The sequence below is a fragment of the Liolophura sinensis genome, chromosome 7, assembly GCF_032854445.1.
Source record: "Liolophura sinensis isolate JHLJ2023 chromosome 7, CUHK_Ljap_v2, whole genome shotgun sequence".
Taxonomy (NCBI): Eukaryota; Metazoa; Mollusca; class Polyplacophora; order Chitonida; family Chitonidae; genus Liolophura; species Liolophura sinensis.
Genome location: NC_088301.1, coordinates 22,925,695 through 22,943,426, shown reverse-complemented (window position 1 = coordinate 22,943,426; position 17,732 = coordinate 22,925,695). Strand labels below are relative to the sequence as shown.

At 36.8% G+C, this 17,732-nt stretch overlaps 1 protein-coding gene across 1 annotated transcript in view; it reads right to left on the bottom strand.

The window, feature by feature from the left end:
- LOC135471938 (choline transporter-like protein 1) overlaps positions 1-17,252 on the bottom strand; it is a 26,548-nt gene extending 9,296 nt beyond the window's left edge. The window contains exons 1-6 of the mRNA XM_064751381.1: positions 17,140-17,252; positions 12,307-12,339; positions 8,394-8,492; positions 5,377-5,519; positions 1,234-1,446; positions 314-459 (exon numbers count right to left, since the gene is read on the bottom strand). Coding sequence (XP_064607451.1) covers positions 314-459; positions 1,234-1,446; positions 5,377-5,519; positions 8,394-8,492; positions 12,307-12,330 — 625 coding nt within the window. The 5' untranslated portion in view covers positions 12,331-12,339; positions 17,140-17,252. The remainder of the gene's footprint in view (positions 1-313; positions 460-1,233; positions 1,447-5,376; positions 5,520-8,393; positions 8,493-12,306; positions 12,340-17,139) is intronic.
- Between the last annotated feature and the right edge of the window lie 480 nt (positions 17,253-17,732).

Genomic DNA, 17,732 nt, shown 5'->3' with positions numbered 1-17,732 from the left:
TTTTGGGTGGGTGGGGGGGGTTTACTGCAACACGGTAATAAGCTAATGTAAAACCTGATGATAACATTGGTGATATGAACTTTCAACGCTGAAAAGAACATATTAAGAAAGAAATCTGAACGTTATGCTTCAAGCTATTTATGCACTACATGTATAAGCATTGCATGTAAATGTACGTCATCAGCGAACAATTCTTGCAACAATTAGGAACATAAAAAATAACCTTACAAGTTTATTCAAATATCACTCTATAAATGTGACAATGCTTGTATGTTTAGTGTAATTACAAAAACAGTCTAAAAATAAAGCCTACCTAGAGCTATAAAACAAAGTGCCACCATCTCTCTCCAGCTTCTGTAGAGGTCTCCGAGGATTTTCGCAAAAATATCCGACTTATTGAGAAAATCAATAAACTGTTTTGGGATCTCCTTGGGAACACAGCGGTTGAGCACAGGCACGCTGTAGCAAAGACAGAGACATTACAATATAGTTTAGGGCTAACTAATGGTGACAGCCGCAAATAAATCATACATAAATAAGACAGTTCAATACGGAACTGTCATGGTATTACTTAGGTTGTCCCAGACATGATACAAACCACAGCCTTCATTCATACAAATTATTAACCATGTTGTCAACTATTTTTTGCAAAATGTTATTAACACTAAAAGTATTTTTTCCACACCGTGCTTGCAGTACTGAACTTTTTGCATTCATGCCGACACTTCCAACTGCCTTCATAAGTAAATATGTATTAAAGTCAGCTTAGGCCATTTGATGGTGCATGTGGCTCATTACTACATGCACAATGCATTATTGTTACAGCATAGACATGGTGTATTAATTACAACTGGTCACCATCATGCCATGTAGATGTACCACTTGTACAATGAGGGTCATGAGATGACTATATTGACTAAACAGAAGCATCCGCACTAGACTGGCAAATTATCGCCAATGATAAAGCTTAACAAAGTTCTTAATGTAAAGCCACATTACTACATGTATCAGATGATTACTGGAAAAATTGAAACGTTGCATAATAGTACAAGAATACAGCTTACACCTACATGTACGCACATACATATACATGTATATATATGTCTGCTGTAATAAGAATCTGTATATGTTATATGTATGTGCACCAGTAACTGGGTAATGTATGAATTTCTATACGTGCATGAAACATGCATGAAATAGACTTGAAATAAACTTGATTTAATAAGAAATCACCTAGCAGGCACAGGTAGACTGGGACAGCTTTCATCCCTCCAGCCCCCTGTAGTGTAATCATCCACCGGTATGTCATAATCACACAGCCCATAGCCAGTACGCATGGAGAAGGCCTGCACATTCTCCTGGAAGTCCAGCTGCTGGTCTGGACACACGGCAACACACACAGCCTTGCTACTCTCCGGATTGTAGCCATTCATGAAGAAGACATATCTGAAACCAAACACAAACAAATGTACCGCATGTACATGTAAATCAACTGCGATGATCGGCTATCACATGCACCAGCATCACTGACAAAATCAATCAGAACACTGGTCAAATTACATGTAATTAGGGCTTATTCTCAGTGTTATGATTCTAATTTACTCCTCCATGTAGCTTCACACAATGACTGGTCAAATTTATGAGTAGCATCATCTTCAGCTTGCTTGACACAATGATAGAATCAATCTGACAAATATATATGATTGCATGGTTGATATTTCCGACCTTGAAGTGTTGTGGATTACATGTACTTTTGAAAAAAACAATGTTTTCTGTTTCTGATGATACACAATACATGCATACTATTCCAACAACACTCAAAGAAACAGAAGTCTGATGTAAGCAGGTGTACACGTATGTCATCATAATGCAGTTACTTGTAAATTTAAGAGCTTGATGTACATGTACCGCTACAAGCCTGGAAATAACACTCAAGTTGGTGAGGGGCATAATGGCAAATCTTACTGCTATTCGCATTATTTAAAAAGTTACAACGTTATTTACATGGCAGTTTTGTCCTGTACCAAACAGTTGGCCCATGTCAAAATATTATCTAGTGCTGGACACTGGCCTTGACCTGCTGTTTATTTCCAAGCATGTGCTATTTGCAGGGTGAAAAAGGGCAAGTAGCTGGCTGCAGACAGCTGTCTACTGCTGTCCCCGTAGCCACCCACTTTGAATATCCTTACTATTTAAATCAGTAGTAACTGTGACATAATTACTTTCAGTTCAGCCGCTTACTTTTGAACTCTGACCTCGTTCTCCAATTCAAAATGAAAACCCTGTATTTGTACGCATGGTGCAAACTATCATAATCAAATTCACAACACCTGCAGTGTAAAACACTTGAGTTTTTATCTGCATTAAAAAAAGATAATCCCATATATAACGGTTTTCATTTGAGAATGTGTCACAGCTGGTTATGGTACTTACTGTGCAGTTCTTATAAATATATATCCATAAATCCCCTTCATATAGAATTTTTTTTTTACAATTCAAGTCTCGTATAGATGCACATGTTCCTTTAAATTCTACATGTATGCACAATGAATTTTGAACTTGCAAATGAAAAGAAATACATTTACTGTTACACACGTGTGTGTACCTACATGTATCTACAAGTCAACATTAAATCTGAAGTAAAGCAGGTATATGTACAGTATTTATCTATATGGCATGTTTTCATTGATGGTGAATGTACTGCGTGTCCACACTAACATTTCGTAATTGAGACATTTTGCTGGATTCCTATTAATTCATCAGCCCCATAAGCCAGGCCACTTAAGAGGGGTTTTTTTGTGAAACACAGTACGTTAATGTCAATAATCTGCTTGCTAACAAATACCATAACCTTGCAAAAAGCATGTTCAGCCACACCTTTGTGTACCTAAAACATATGCCGAACTGACGATGCCATATGATGTACGTGTATATGTTTATGCTGACCCTTTTGTATAGAACGGCTAATTGGGTTATCATAGTCAACATAACTGTTAGGCTGATTACCTGTAATATGTGTGTATGACACTAATTTAATGCAGGCCTCAGGCTGTGCAAACTCCTTATTAAGGTCACTGAGGTTGGGGAGGGGCGGGGCACTTGCCACAATGCATGTAGGGGGTCACTACTCGCACTGAGATAAGCGATTTGTTCTGGCACTAGGATTAGGTGACTAAGTGCTGGAAATTAAAACCCTGCAAGCCAGCGTTTTTGTTTAAATTAGACAAATGTAAAGGGCTGGTGGCAATTATATAAGTTAGTGATACGTACACATTGTGAACTCGGTGTAGTGGGAGCCAGGTCACAGAGGATCAGGCTGGTGTTATCATTAAGGCACTGCTCCTAATACAATGGGTATAGATTACATCAGAACCTGCAGTGCCAAGAACCAGCGGCTACACCTCCAGCTGAGCTGACACATGACATGTGCTCACTTGATACAGCTGCACGTACATTCTCCTTCTCTTGTTCTTTTCTTGATCTGCTTTATACCTATACTTTTATCAGCTATAGCATGCTCATGATTTGAACACCTGAACATGTATGGCTTGACAAAAACCACAATAAACACAGTAGAAAATCCGGACTAATACACATATACTTTGAACAAACATCCAATGTGCTAAGTTGGAATCTGTAAATGGTATTTATAAACCAATCTTCTGGATAATAACAAACATTTGTTCATATTGATTTATCCATATACGTGCACAGTACACTGAATGTACAGTCCAGCTCATGCTGGCTTCCTCTCCGAGGAACGTGTGGATGGTCATGGAATTCCCTCAGGCTCTACTCGGGTTCCTCCCACTGTAATGCCGGCTGCCATCATATTTAAGGGAAAATATTCTTGAATATGGCATAAAACGCCAATCAAATATATAGATAAATCAACTGTATGTACAATGAAAAACACAAAGAACATTTACATGTACAGTCAATTGTTTGGACAGAAAGGTTTCCAGATGTATTTAAGAGAGACTGTCATTTTTTTCGTCTTGTTTTGAAACCTAACCAGGTCTTCTTTTATCTTAACATATATGTATACATAGATATGGACATCTTAGTATAAAAGAACGGTGGAAACAATTTTTCATGATACACTTAGGCTTTAAAGATTATGGTAAATAAACATGTAGGTGAGTGTATAAATAACCATAAAAAGTGATAATATCAGCACACTTTTTAAATTATTATATACTTGAAGTTGTACAACACATTCATTCACAGAAAATCATTCAGTCTACAGCTAAATGGAAAATGTATTAAACCGAAACATTAAAGCCCTATACATAAATGTGTTAAAGTTTGAAAAAGTAAGTCCCAAGTGACCGATATGTATTTAGACACAAGGAAGAATCCCATAAAAAGTCACAGAGTAATGAAATTCCTGGCACAAGCATGGCAGTGTTAACATATACATACATGTACAACAGCTATGTATTAATAATGATCCCTCTAATCCTGATAACTGAAGAGCCAGTCTTGTTAGGATACTTTCAATTTAGTGTTGACATTAATCAAATTTTCGCACACTCATCCAGTGCGCATTTTAAGTTTGATGAGCCGAGCCAAAATTACAAATTTCTGCAAACATTTAACAGCTGAGTGAATCTGCTATGTAATGTGAAACTGATACAAGATGTTACTGATTTCGATGCATGTACGTGCATCAGATTTACACTGGGATAAGTGGAAAAACCAGAAATATGTCTGCATCTGGCATAACTTTGTGAATGAATTTCCTGCTTTACATTACCCACTAACTGGTATAACAACAAGTGAAAAGAAAGGGACTGCTTTCATCCACCCAATCTCATTCCCCTTGGATCTTTGATATGCACAATTGACAGCACTGAGAGAGAAACTGAAGCAAGACAATCAAATCCATGCACAAATATCGTTATTTTCCTGAGCTGCTACAGATCAATGGTAGTTTCACCTCCAGCAGATATGGTCAATGTTGAGTGTGAAATGAAGACCTGATAAAAAGCACACCATCAATCAATTATATAAATACTTCAGTCAGAGTTAACAGGAGCAAATCTGGACGAGCGAGCCAAGCCTCTAGACCAGCCTGTAATAATGTGCTAGTCAAGGGTGAAACAGAAATAGGATTCACTCCCAGCAGCAGATCATTGAAAATAAATATTTTCTCTTCAAGACTGCCAAAGGGGGCGACCTCACTCTGCACATTCCTCACACCACAGTGAATAACATTTGATTACGAGGCCAAACCTCAAATCATTTCTGTCCATGTCGAAAGCATATGGTAAAACGGAAACATTTTTTTGCTCATGTAATTCCTACTGGATGGATGGGATTGTTCGCATCACAAGACTTCCCAAGGCAAAATCTAAAGAGAGTAATACTCACGGTCTGCCTTTCATGTTTTGTCCCGATAAGGTGACATTAGGAATGGGGTTGTTGAGCTCATCACATGTATTTCCATAGCTGTCATAGCCATACACTAATCGCATCGCATCTCCATTGCTTATTGAAAACACAGCAATGTAAATCTGCATGGAGACAAAAAATACACAAAAACAACATAAAGACGATGGATCAGCAAATGTCAGTAGCATGGCCGGGAAAAATCATTCAAAAGCAATTTGCAGGCGAATATGATAGATCATGTTGGCAAAATCAATGAAATGTCAATGTTTTTGTGAAAACTCCCAGGAATTTACTTCAAAACCTGGCCCTCTGAAAAATAATAATTCAATAGAATCGTCAAGGCAGAACCTTTTCATGCGTGAAATATAAGTGTGTTCTTTATTCAGCACTAGATTATAGATCAATAAAAACCCAAATATTTAATGTCTACTCCAATGTTGTATTATGAAGTAACATATATGAAAATGGATTCCTTTATGTTCACATAAATGTACAGCAATCTACAAATAACAAGGCTATCACTCCCAACATGTCCAAGTAGGAAGCAAATGTTTTTCAATTTGATTATACATGTAGGTACTGTCAGGTTGTATGTGTTGTACATATACACGATAACACTGTACATATACGTAAATGTAACGGTAGAGTACAACGATCCTAGAGGTCTTGTAGAGTTTGTAGAGGGCTTATTAACAGTCACCTGCAGTCAGTGATCCGTCCACTGTGACTGATCACACACACGTGGCTGAGTATTGGTACGCCTAACGCTGGCTGTGGGAAGTTGATCATGGAAAATATAGTTTGTTGTTAGAATGATTTAAAAGAATTTTGAAAGCTAACACAACACATGGAACCGAAGTAAAATATCCTAAGTGTGTAGTTTCGATCGCAAAGTGGCAATCTTCTTTTAAGTAGTGATTTGCGAGTGAGTCCATGTGAGATTTGTAATGTATAACTACAACTACTAAAACTAGCCAATTCTTCATCTCCCATAACAAGTTAAAAGATGCATAAATATCTTTCATTTCTTCTGTAGAAGGTTTTCCCTGTTGTAGTAGTCAATTGCCAGTGCAAAATGATCTGTCTCTCAGTGATTTAGAAAACCAAATTAACACTTTGTCACTGACATGCCGTGCAACGCAATATTACCATATGAACTGCATGAACAGAAGTGGTAAAAAATGAAAACATGATACCGGACAAGTTAGAGTTTGACTATATGACCGGGGAGAATTTGTAGTTTGTTTGAAACCATATAGGAAAAGCACCCACACAGCAATCACATGAAGGAAAAAAAAAATTCGTTTGAAAAGTTTTTCTCACCGAAAAAGTAATACCGTAATAATTTCCCTTTTGCACCAATACACTTGATTAGAATTTTAGGCATACCAGACACAATGTACCTTTTCTTTCCTGACACTGTGACTACAAAATGCCTTCATGGAATTCATTTCGCTCTGTTAATGTATGCTTAACAATACATGATTTGACAGTAATGTTTTGGTGTTCACTATACTTTTGTGAAAAAGTATCACTGGTGTGTAATAGGGAGCAACAGCAAAGCAGATTATTGTTGGATTAATCTGGGACTAAGAATCCCAGGCTCAAATAAAATATTTGGAAGTGCCATGCAGAGACCTGGTAGAAGAACCCACGCAAGGTTAAGGTCAATTTCCATTGCACGCCGCGCTGTTAAATCTTCGCAGCACGTTACTATGCAAGCAGCGCCACACATAAATGACCAAGCTGTTGATACAAGATGGTTGCCTCTTGAAACCATAGCAACAAACAGGCAACAAAAGGACAATTGATTGTACTGGCAAGTGATTGGTTTAAAATAACACCACACGTCTTGGAAATAGAAACAAAGTTATCGAGCGGCGGCGTACAAAATGATGCGGTGCAGCACCGAAGCCACACCGCACATAGTGGAAATGGTTATACATAACAGGTAGTGTTCTATTTTATGACACTATCTTGCTAGATGTGCAGTGGAATTGGCCTTTAGTGTCCAGCAGTGACATTTTGCCAAAATTGCAGAACAATAGGCATGTTTTATTGCAGCAAGGAGATAATACTCACAAGTGTCAAACTTTATTAACTGACATGCACTGTATGGTTTTGAAAACTGTAAACAGTAGGAATAAACTAATCTCTCAAAACTGGCTGCTGGGGCTAAATTCACTGTTCCTGTGGCCTACATGTCCTTCCACCGGAAGTAGCATACAGTGAAAGGTTTGTAAAATTTATGCCAAGATTTGGCCAGTTTACTATATAAAATATCTGTCGCATCGTTCTATATGGCATAATATAAATGTATATCAAATTAGTGTGCCAACCGTCGACACCAATCGGAGACTTTGATCGCATATTTAATCAAGTTGATGAATTGATTTTGTTTTGCAGCGGTAGGTTATATAGTGCCAGAAAAATTTTCCGCCTTTCAAGGCTAGTATATGTTCAAATAGCTGAAACACGGGGACTGCACATTCACCTCCACACTAGGATAGGCCTATGTCTGTAGACGGAACTATATTCACACCTTCCGACAATAATCCTGCACACCTCAGAAGGTCTCCAACACAGCCCAGTAGAGAGTTTGTCATGCACCAGTGGAGCGCTATTCCGTATCTCGGAGTGCGATACGAGCGGTAAACAACTGACTTTTAGTCTGGGCTGTACTGTACAATGACTAAGGTTCCGCAAGCATTCTGTTCTTACGTAACTGATATATGTGTACATGCACCCTAATTTCTCACTTTTCGCACATGAAAACGCAACTTCCAATGCCATTCATGCAACTCTTAAATTTGCTTTTGGGGACACTGGTTGAGCAGTTTCAAAGCTTTTAAAAAACAAGTATAATTTTATCAGTTCACACAGAATAATGCTTTCAGAATATGTCTGAATAAACATCTTACACATATGTAAAAAGGTTGAAGAATAACAGAAGTCTACATAGTGAATCTGAAAAATGTGCGGAGGCTGTGTCTTACCATGCCAACCCAGAATGCCACAAAGACGAATAAGAAGACAATGTCTGTACATCCTCGATTCTTTACTCTTGTGCTGAGATTGGCCTTCTCCTCAACATCCTGCAAATAAAAAGTTCACATAATAATATGATAATCTCCATGAAGAAGCGTGTTAAATAACTGATTTATCATAAATGATGCCTAAGTTTTTAGAAGTCACAAAACTACAGGGTGGTCATTATCTCTGTTCATCTCAAAAGGAAGATGCCTTCACTGATCCTGTGTACCTTTCTGTATTCATTATTATTATGACCAGCCACGACAATGTAAAAGTATGACCATGTACACTGTACGTTGCAAAGGCTATTTAAAAAACTTTGACATTTCTTCCATGAAAAGTCTATTTTTGAAAATAAAACAAGATGCAAATGTCAAAAAAAAAAACAACAAAACAAAACAAACAAACACACACAACAAAAATATGGACATATGGACATCATTTTGCACTCAAAATGTACATATCTTTATCTTGTAACAAGAGTTACACATACATGTAAATACTGTAAATAATAATTAAAAGTAATTAAAATAAACAATTAGGAATTAAGGCATACACAAAGCAATAATCAATTGTGCGTTCTTACGAGCAGAAAACCTTCACGTACATGTTTATAAACTGTACATGTGTGTCAAAACTCAAGCTGTACACATGTACATGTGTGCGCATGCGTATTATACGGTCACTAACTTTGTATTCACAGTGCTTACTACACGTACATGTATGTGTAATCCCACAGATTATTCACAGTTGATACTGAACATACTGTACAGAAACTGGTTAAACATAATTAACACTGACTCTCTGTGATTCTCTAACTCTAACTTTTGATGTCTGGCAAATGGGAAAGCTGTGTTTGGCCCTACATGTAGCAGCAAGTACAACTAATGGCTTGCTGAATATTTTGGAAGCCGACACTAGGCCTTCAGGCCTTAATTCATATACATGTAGACTGTGATATGTATATTTCCTAATGAAGCTTGGTACCAATTTGCCGGAGTCAGTTTTTCATCCACTTTTTAGGGAACCCACTCTGGCTTGATGCTGAATACCGGAAACCCAGGGGACTGGAGGGGAATGAGATGCTAACATTCACTGAATCTAAATCAGCACAGATCAATGACTGAGGACAGAAAGCCAATGACATGTTAAGACTTCCACCGCAAAAAACACCCAGACTTCTCAACCTTTTGTGAATAAGGATTGGGGCATAAATGATTTTTTGGCCATGCATGCTTATTAGTGGAGATTTACTGGATGTGTATGCTAATGGTTCAGCACAGGCAACTAATACCGGTTTCTGCCCTAGCCAGTTCAGGCTATTACAAGCTCCATGGGTTGTTTAAAGCTATAGAAATTACCTGTCACGGTAACTTCATGTGCATTTGTACATACTGCACATAATTCCAAGGTGCATGTTTATTGCACACTTACATCTAAATGTATGTGCAGCCTTATTCCCATATCTTACTGAAATTACTAATTTCCTATAAAAGTTCAGATTTGTGTTAACTGGCAATAAAATGTACAGGCATGCATACAAACATGCAAATTCTAATTTCAAATTCTAACTGTGTCGTACAGTATGTTTATTTATTTGTTTGATTGATCTTTTAAGCTGTACTCAAGAATATTTCACTTATAAATGCAATGACAATGATAATTATACTAAGTGGGATCTGCATAGGGTCAGGCAAAACCCATGACCATCCACAGGTTGCTGACAGGCCTTAAATAGTACGACCAGAAAGGAAACCATCGTGAGCCGGAATTAAACTCTCACTGAGATGTCAGTCAAGTCAATTACACAAAATGTACTGGCACTGTATTTAAGGCAACAATTTGCATTTCTTTTCATACATGGACTTTGTCCTGTATTCAGTTTGCAAGATATTACATGCAGTTTGTCTACAGATAATGTTATATATTTACATATTAATCACAATGGTCCAGTAATGAGCATAATAGATACTGTACATGTAAGCAAAGGAAAAAACTACACTGTAACAATATCAATATTTTGATCGTAAAGAAGTCAATATCTGGTTGTTTGATTTATGTTTTAAACCATAAATGTAGAATACTTCAAGTACACGTATGTATTATTAGTATTACAGAATTATGGTGTGAGGAAACTGGGCAGAGCCAGGGTAAATATACACATGTATGCTGATCATGATTTACTGTACCAAACCTATTCATTCTGTCCATGACTCATTGATTCTGAGAGTTCAGTTGGGTTTTAGAAAGGTGTTCTGATGTAAGATTGGAAGGTTCATGTAGGAAGATATCTTATTGGATAAGTGTATGTAAAGGAGTAATATTGCATGTAGGACAAATACAGTAAAAAAAGTTGAAGCAATGAGATCATCCAAATGCATTTCAGGGAAGAAAAATGTAATTTGCTTATTAATCAACAATTAAATATTGCAATTAAAATGAGAACTTTTCTTGAGTAGAAAAAAATACATGGTAGAAGTACATGTGCATGTATATATAACACATTGTGCAAGCTCTTTTTACTGATCGTTAATACTGGGATGAGACATGTGAGCTTAATTATGTATGTGTAAGCAAATACATGTACATAACATTTTTTAAACCTACATGTGCATGTAACTTCAATCCCATGAACACAGTGTCAGATGATAATACCATAATTATTCCCAGGCCTTACAGCTCCTGTAGTGAAATTCAGTATTAAAGGTCAAGTGCCTTCCTTGGCATAGTCTTCCAGTAGTCTAGTAGCAAATTATTAGTATGGATGACTTTTCACTACTTTAAATTACCTCCTTAATACAGCACTAATATACCATGTGTGTACGTGTGAGCCAAAAACAAACTCCTGCTAAATTACTCAACCAAAACCATTCGCAAACTATACAATGTTTCATTAAATCTTGATCTTACAATTTGTTGATATTATACAGATATTTCTACATACATGTACTTTGAAATACTTGTAATATAAATGAGCTTAAATGCATGTTATACACATATGCAATTACTATATTGTTTGAGCAGAATGGCAAAGTATGTGTTTGATGTACTATTACCTTATAACTACATGCAATAAACAGCTCATGTAACAGTGCCCCTAAACATTTGGCTGTGTGCACTAAAAATTCCCAATGCAAGCACAGTGTGCATGCATGTACATAGATTTTTTAAAAATCATAAATTAATACATGTACATGCTCACACACTGGCCACATCCATGATCAGAACATTCACTTCTTATTTTTCCAAAATGTGAGTTTAATGTATGTCTATGTTTTTCAGTACACATGCAGATAATGCAGTTCAGTGTACTTTGCACATGTGATTTTCTCTCTTAATTTCGATCCATGCAATGTACATGCACATGTAACTGGCTTTGGGATGCTTGTGGCAGAAATTAACCAGGAAAGAATTTTATCAACATGTCAACTTTTGAAAATGTACGGAAATACATCTATCAACCTAATTTATAAACTCACTTTTACTAATACTTTTTTCCTATGACATTTTCACGTAACTCTATATCTGATGATAGCACAAACAGCCAACATAAACATACTACAAATTCATTTTAGGAGCTGACCGATGTTATCTATTTTGATTGTTACATGACCTTTTGAAGAAAACGCTGATTTTGAGAACACAACACCATCTTCTGTTGAGCCCTAAGAATTAATCCTAAATTATTTTGGAATTTAAAAAAAGGTTACACACTTACAAAAGGAAACATTTTTTACAAGAAAACTTGCATATGTGCAATGCTGGTGTTGCCTGTACAACCAGGTACATGTACATAATGTGCAAACTATGTACACATCTACTTGTATGTCAGCATAATGCAGTTGTGAAAGTAAGTGACAGCTAAAACTGACTTACCGAGTCTCCGCAACAGCCACACATAGTTGGTGACTGAAAAGACACAAAAAATGCGATACATAAATTTTTATACAATACAATAAAACACACAAAAAACAGAGTAGCTGATAAATAAATTACCATCCACTGGAACAATACACAATGCTGACATTACCAGACATTATAGTCAATACCTGCACATTAACAATTCTTGCTGTCAATCAAACTGAAGTGCTCACTAAACAATGTACTGTTATACAAAGAGAATAAATCTATGTAAATGTACATACAAAAACACTTGTGGGGACACAGCTGTGTATGCAAAAAATGTTCATTATAACTGTTGAAGTTATTGTCCCATGCATTGAACAATGGCTGGTGGGTGATTACAAATCCAGATGAACAGACAAGCAAACAATGCATGTAAATAAGAGATTTCCATGACCACCTGGGATACATGCAAAACTGTTTCTAAATTACAAGTCTTCATAAGGAAATATTCTAGTTCAACCAATAGGTTTTCAGGACGTATTATTCCACGCCACAAACCATTAACCTTCTCTTAATCTGAACTGTATTTGTAATTTGGTTAAAGTTTACAAAAAACAAAAGGTATTATGTTTTCCAAGATGGGAGCACGTGTAACTGTCTGCAAAGAAATATTCTGCAGGAATTTGTTTTTCGTTTGTCATCTACCATACATGTACCATACATTGATATGTACAAATCTTTATGTCACATACGACAAAGTCCATCAGTAACTTGTCAATGGTTGGTGGTTTTATATGCAGAGGACTCCAGTTTAATCTATCCATGAAACATCATCACTGACATATATGTACATGTATGTATACAACATGTTTACACTGCTCAGGTATTTGTCAATAGCAATTCCAACAATTATTCTCAAGACAGTGATATAGTCACACAAAGGTACTTACAATGTACAGTGAAATTTGAATTACCACTTATGATCACCTAAACATTGAACAAATGTGTGCAGTATGTGTGGCCTACTTGTACATGTAACTACAAATGGGGTCAAAATGTTTGATATTTCAACTCTTCAGAGTGACGACCTAAACAAAGTTGAGGGCATCTGATAAGATTTAATGTTGTGAAATGAGTTAGATTCCATTCAGATAATTGTAAAACAATATAAACGTGGGAAAAATACAACATACAATCATTTACGTGTCTGAAATTATGAACATTTGCATGGTACAAAGTCATCTTATTGATGACATGGGCTTAATTTGAGGTTATCATTTCTATTTAAAGCTTTCTTAAAAATGAGTACATGGCCAAACATTTTTTGACCCCTGAACTAGTAATTAGAGCTCCCCCTAGATATATCAGTTATACCTTATCCCAGATTTGCAGGTCATGTATATATTAAATGTACATCATGTATATATTAAATGATACATGTACAATTGTACATGTACGCTGTATATGTAAATATAAGAAACATGTATATATGTACACATTGGCTAAGATAAAAAGATCAGGACAGATAATGAGGCTACATGTATATATATATTGGACTTCCACTATTATATGGGGTAAATTCATGCAATCTAATAATGAGGTTTCTGTGTTCTTTCACAAGGTAATGAGCCCACTACCAAGTTATTGGTCTAACAGCCTTTAATCTTAGCACGACCAGACCCTTTGGCTGAGGGTTCCAGACAGATTAATACAGGGTGTGACAGCATGGCACAGCACTACATGTATGCATCAATGTCAGTATATCATGATCAATGCCAAACATTACATGAGAAGCACATTTATGTCTGCAGGCTAGGATAAACCACACGTAATTCATGAAAAAGTCATCGCAATGAACCGATCTAATGTATGGTTTTCACATGTATAAACATGAACTGCATGTGATTAATGACGTATACATGTATATGATGTGCAGACACAATAAACCAAGTCTTTATACTTTGTTCACTAATATAAATAGATTTTTACGAGTAATATTATATACAGGTGATTTCAACAAATCAAATACCTCAGACTATAAGTACATGTACCACCCTCAGCTAAAGGATATGATATTAATGTACTGTACATGTAAGAATGTAAGTATGCATTTATATTAACATATAGTTCAGTGAGATTCCCTACATGTAAATGTACTTGTTCAAAGCACCGAAAGTACATGTGCATGAAAATTATCATACATGTACAAAATGATGGCATGGTAGGTGATGAATACAGATGCACATTACTATGTTTACTACATGTACACATACTTATATGCCAATATTCTGTCATTTACAAGTAAACATAAATAATTTATTTGAACTTATTTGTTTCATTGTTGTTAATGTTGTTAAAACCATACTGAGGAAGTTTTCGCTTCATAATTAAGTCATATAAATGTACAGGGCTGAGTATCTGTCAGTTTCATGGTGGATCTGCCAAATTGGTTAGGCTGGAGAAAATTGGAGTGCTAGGGGTAAGTTATCCACCTTTGGCGGTTTAAGTTACTCGTCAACTTTCCCATAAGCAAGACACAGATTTGGACACTGTATTATTGATGGAACATGCTTTAGACTGTTGTCATATAAAAATCATTGTTGAGAGGTGATCACTGACAAAAACATACAGATGGCATCAGATTAAACTCATTACAGGAAATCAATACAAAATGAAAGAAGATTCATACTGAAAAGTACCTCGAAATGAATGAAACGTGAACAGAAGTTTTTGAAATGAGCGAATGTTAGATTTTTGTCTGATTTGTCTAGGATTAAAGTCACACTGAAGTTGAAGCATGGCATTACAATTTATGCAATGAAGCTAATATTGTTAGAGTAGCGAACTGGTACCGTGGCATTAAAAATGTACACTGCCTTGTCAAAAATTGCGGATTTTATGACAAGGCTCATTTATTCATTTCATATAACACCATATTCCAAAACTGGTCACTTATACAATGGCAGTCAGTTTTATGGATGCAAAGTTAATAACCGACTATGGGCAAGTTGCTGACGAACTTACCCAAATGTGACGTACGCATATGCGCAACATGCTGATGGAAGATAAGTTAGACAATGCACATGCTCATACGAGTGTCACTACGTGTTATTATCACCAAGTCCCAAAGAACAGTGAGAGCAGGAAAATCTACAAATTCCCTGTCCATGCAAGGTCAGGTTTGAACCTACATCTCATTTGTCCTAGTACATGTAACGAAAAGCCAAGCACCTTAACTCCTTGGCCACTAGCATCGACTGTTCCACCCTCTGTACTGATTGATGGTTGTAAACTGTTCCTAATAATATGGTATGTACATGTATATATGTATGATACATGTACATGTACATATTTTGATTGACAGTTACATGTACATGTAGTTTGAATTTTAACTGAAGCAATATGCCCAGATAAGACAGACAATGCTGCACACCAATCTTCCTGAAGATCCTAAAACTGCCTCTTGAAAGCTGAAACCCGAGAAATCTGGAGGAGCATATATTATCAAATTGCACAGAGCTACATATATGACTACCACAGCCATACAGCAAAAGAAAAAGCTGACAGTGAGAGGCATGTGTAAATAATATATAATGCTGCACATAGTAAATGTATGGCTTGGCAGTGAATAGAGCCATTCTGTAGTGAACAAGTTCAACCCTGTAGCAGATACTGTGTGCATCCTTTAATATAATATGCAGCCACTTACCGCTCATGTTCCCATTTATCCCCATTGTGTGTGCACAGGGGAAATGGTCACGCTTTAGTTCATATGAGCCACAACCCTGAAGGGGTATAGGGCTCTTGGTGATAAAATCTTCGGGGCTGAATGAAACAGCAACAGTATGGGATCTTGATGTGGCTACGGCTATAGCCTGACTAGGGCCGCATTTGACAATGGCTTCAGCTACAAGTAACATACACATAGCGATAGTGGGTTCCATAGTCATTCATTCATAACCAACTGCCATACTGTACTCAGTAATTGTGAAGCAGGCTTCAGTTCAAATTACTGTATTCATCCTAAATTTACCCACACTTTGAAATCTGATCAATGCTTTCTCTCTTTATTTACATTTCTCAACCACATTAATTTCATCAAAATTGGGTGTCTTTATAGTATTGTGTATAAAGAACATATTATATGAAAGTTTATCAGCTCTACAAGTTATCCACTTCCAACTAACTACATGCAAGAAAACGCATAGTGATATGAATAAATGAATTTAACATCATAGTTTATATACAAACTTTCAAGAAAAAAAATGCATAATTTATAGGCAAAACATGACAATACATACATATATATATCTTTACAGCATGTAATGTCATGTAAACGGACTGAAGGCATCACGTGCAAACAAGTTAATATTCTGTTTATCAAGAGTCTAACCATCATAGATTGTATTCTCCCGAATTCTTTCACACAGGGAGCCGTTTGACTTTCATATGCAAAAGCATTGCCCTGCCCCTGAGAGCTTTTAACTCAGTCAGACTCAGACCTGCTAATCCCCGACCAGCATTAACACCCAAGCCTCTCTTGAGCCCAGAACACACGCCCAGCCCACAAACAACACTGAAACACTGAGTCTCCCACCGTGTTCGATAGACACACAAGCACACTGCATCACGAGAGGGAATCTTAACCAGAAATGCCTTAAGACAGGGAGTCTGTGTGCTGTGTTAGAGAGGCAGACCCTTCTCCCTCCTCTCCCCACAAGTCGTTCTCATCAGCTACATTTCACTTCACACCAGGGCAACCAAAAATCATCCTCGATCGCAGCTCTCGCTCGATCCACTAAATCGAGAGAGCCCAAAATACGACCATACCAGCGACGTTTAAATTTATGCTTCTCTACCTACCTGCTTTGGGTTTTAAACCCAGAAGAGCGCAAGATTTCTGGTAAAATCCACCCCCGGAGCGGCTGTTCGGTCTGCTAGCCCAACACAATCTGTGAGCTAAGCAGCTTTACCTCCGCTCACGATATGAGAGAACCAGACGACCAGCCATAAAGCGGAGGCGATGTCGTAAAACGTGAGATCAAAGAGAAAGCCCCCCAAAACCGACAGCTCACATTGAACAAAATAGGCTAGATTGGATTGCAGGACAATATACAGAAACAAGTGCACATGTGACTTAAGTGAGAGCAATCATGATGGAAAATTAGCCTATGTGTATGGGTGTGTGATCATCAATGCTTAGAAAACTACACAGGAACGGAAGAATTTCAATGTCTACCCGTCACATATCTAGATCTATCTATATGCGTTTATAATACGCCGGCCAAATACTGGCAAGGCCTAATACCAGCAGATTTGGCATATACACCTACTTGGGCGTGTTTATTGAAAGAATAAGATCAATCTTTTCTCAGCAAACAAAAAGATAAACATTATAGTGTAAAATTTAAGCTGCAATGAAAATGTGACAGAAGCACAAGCATTTCAAAAAAAGG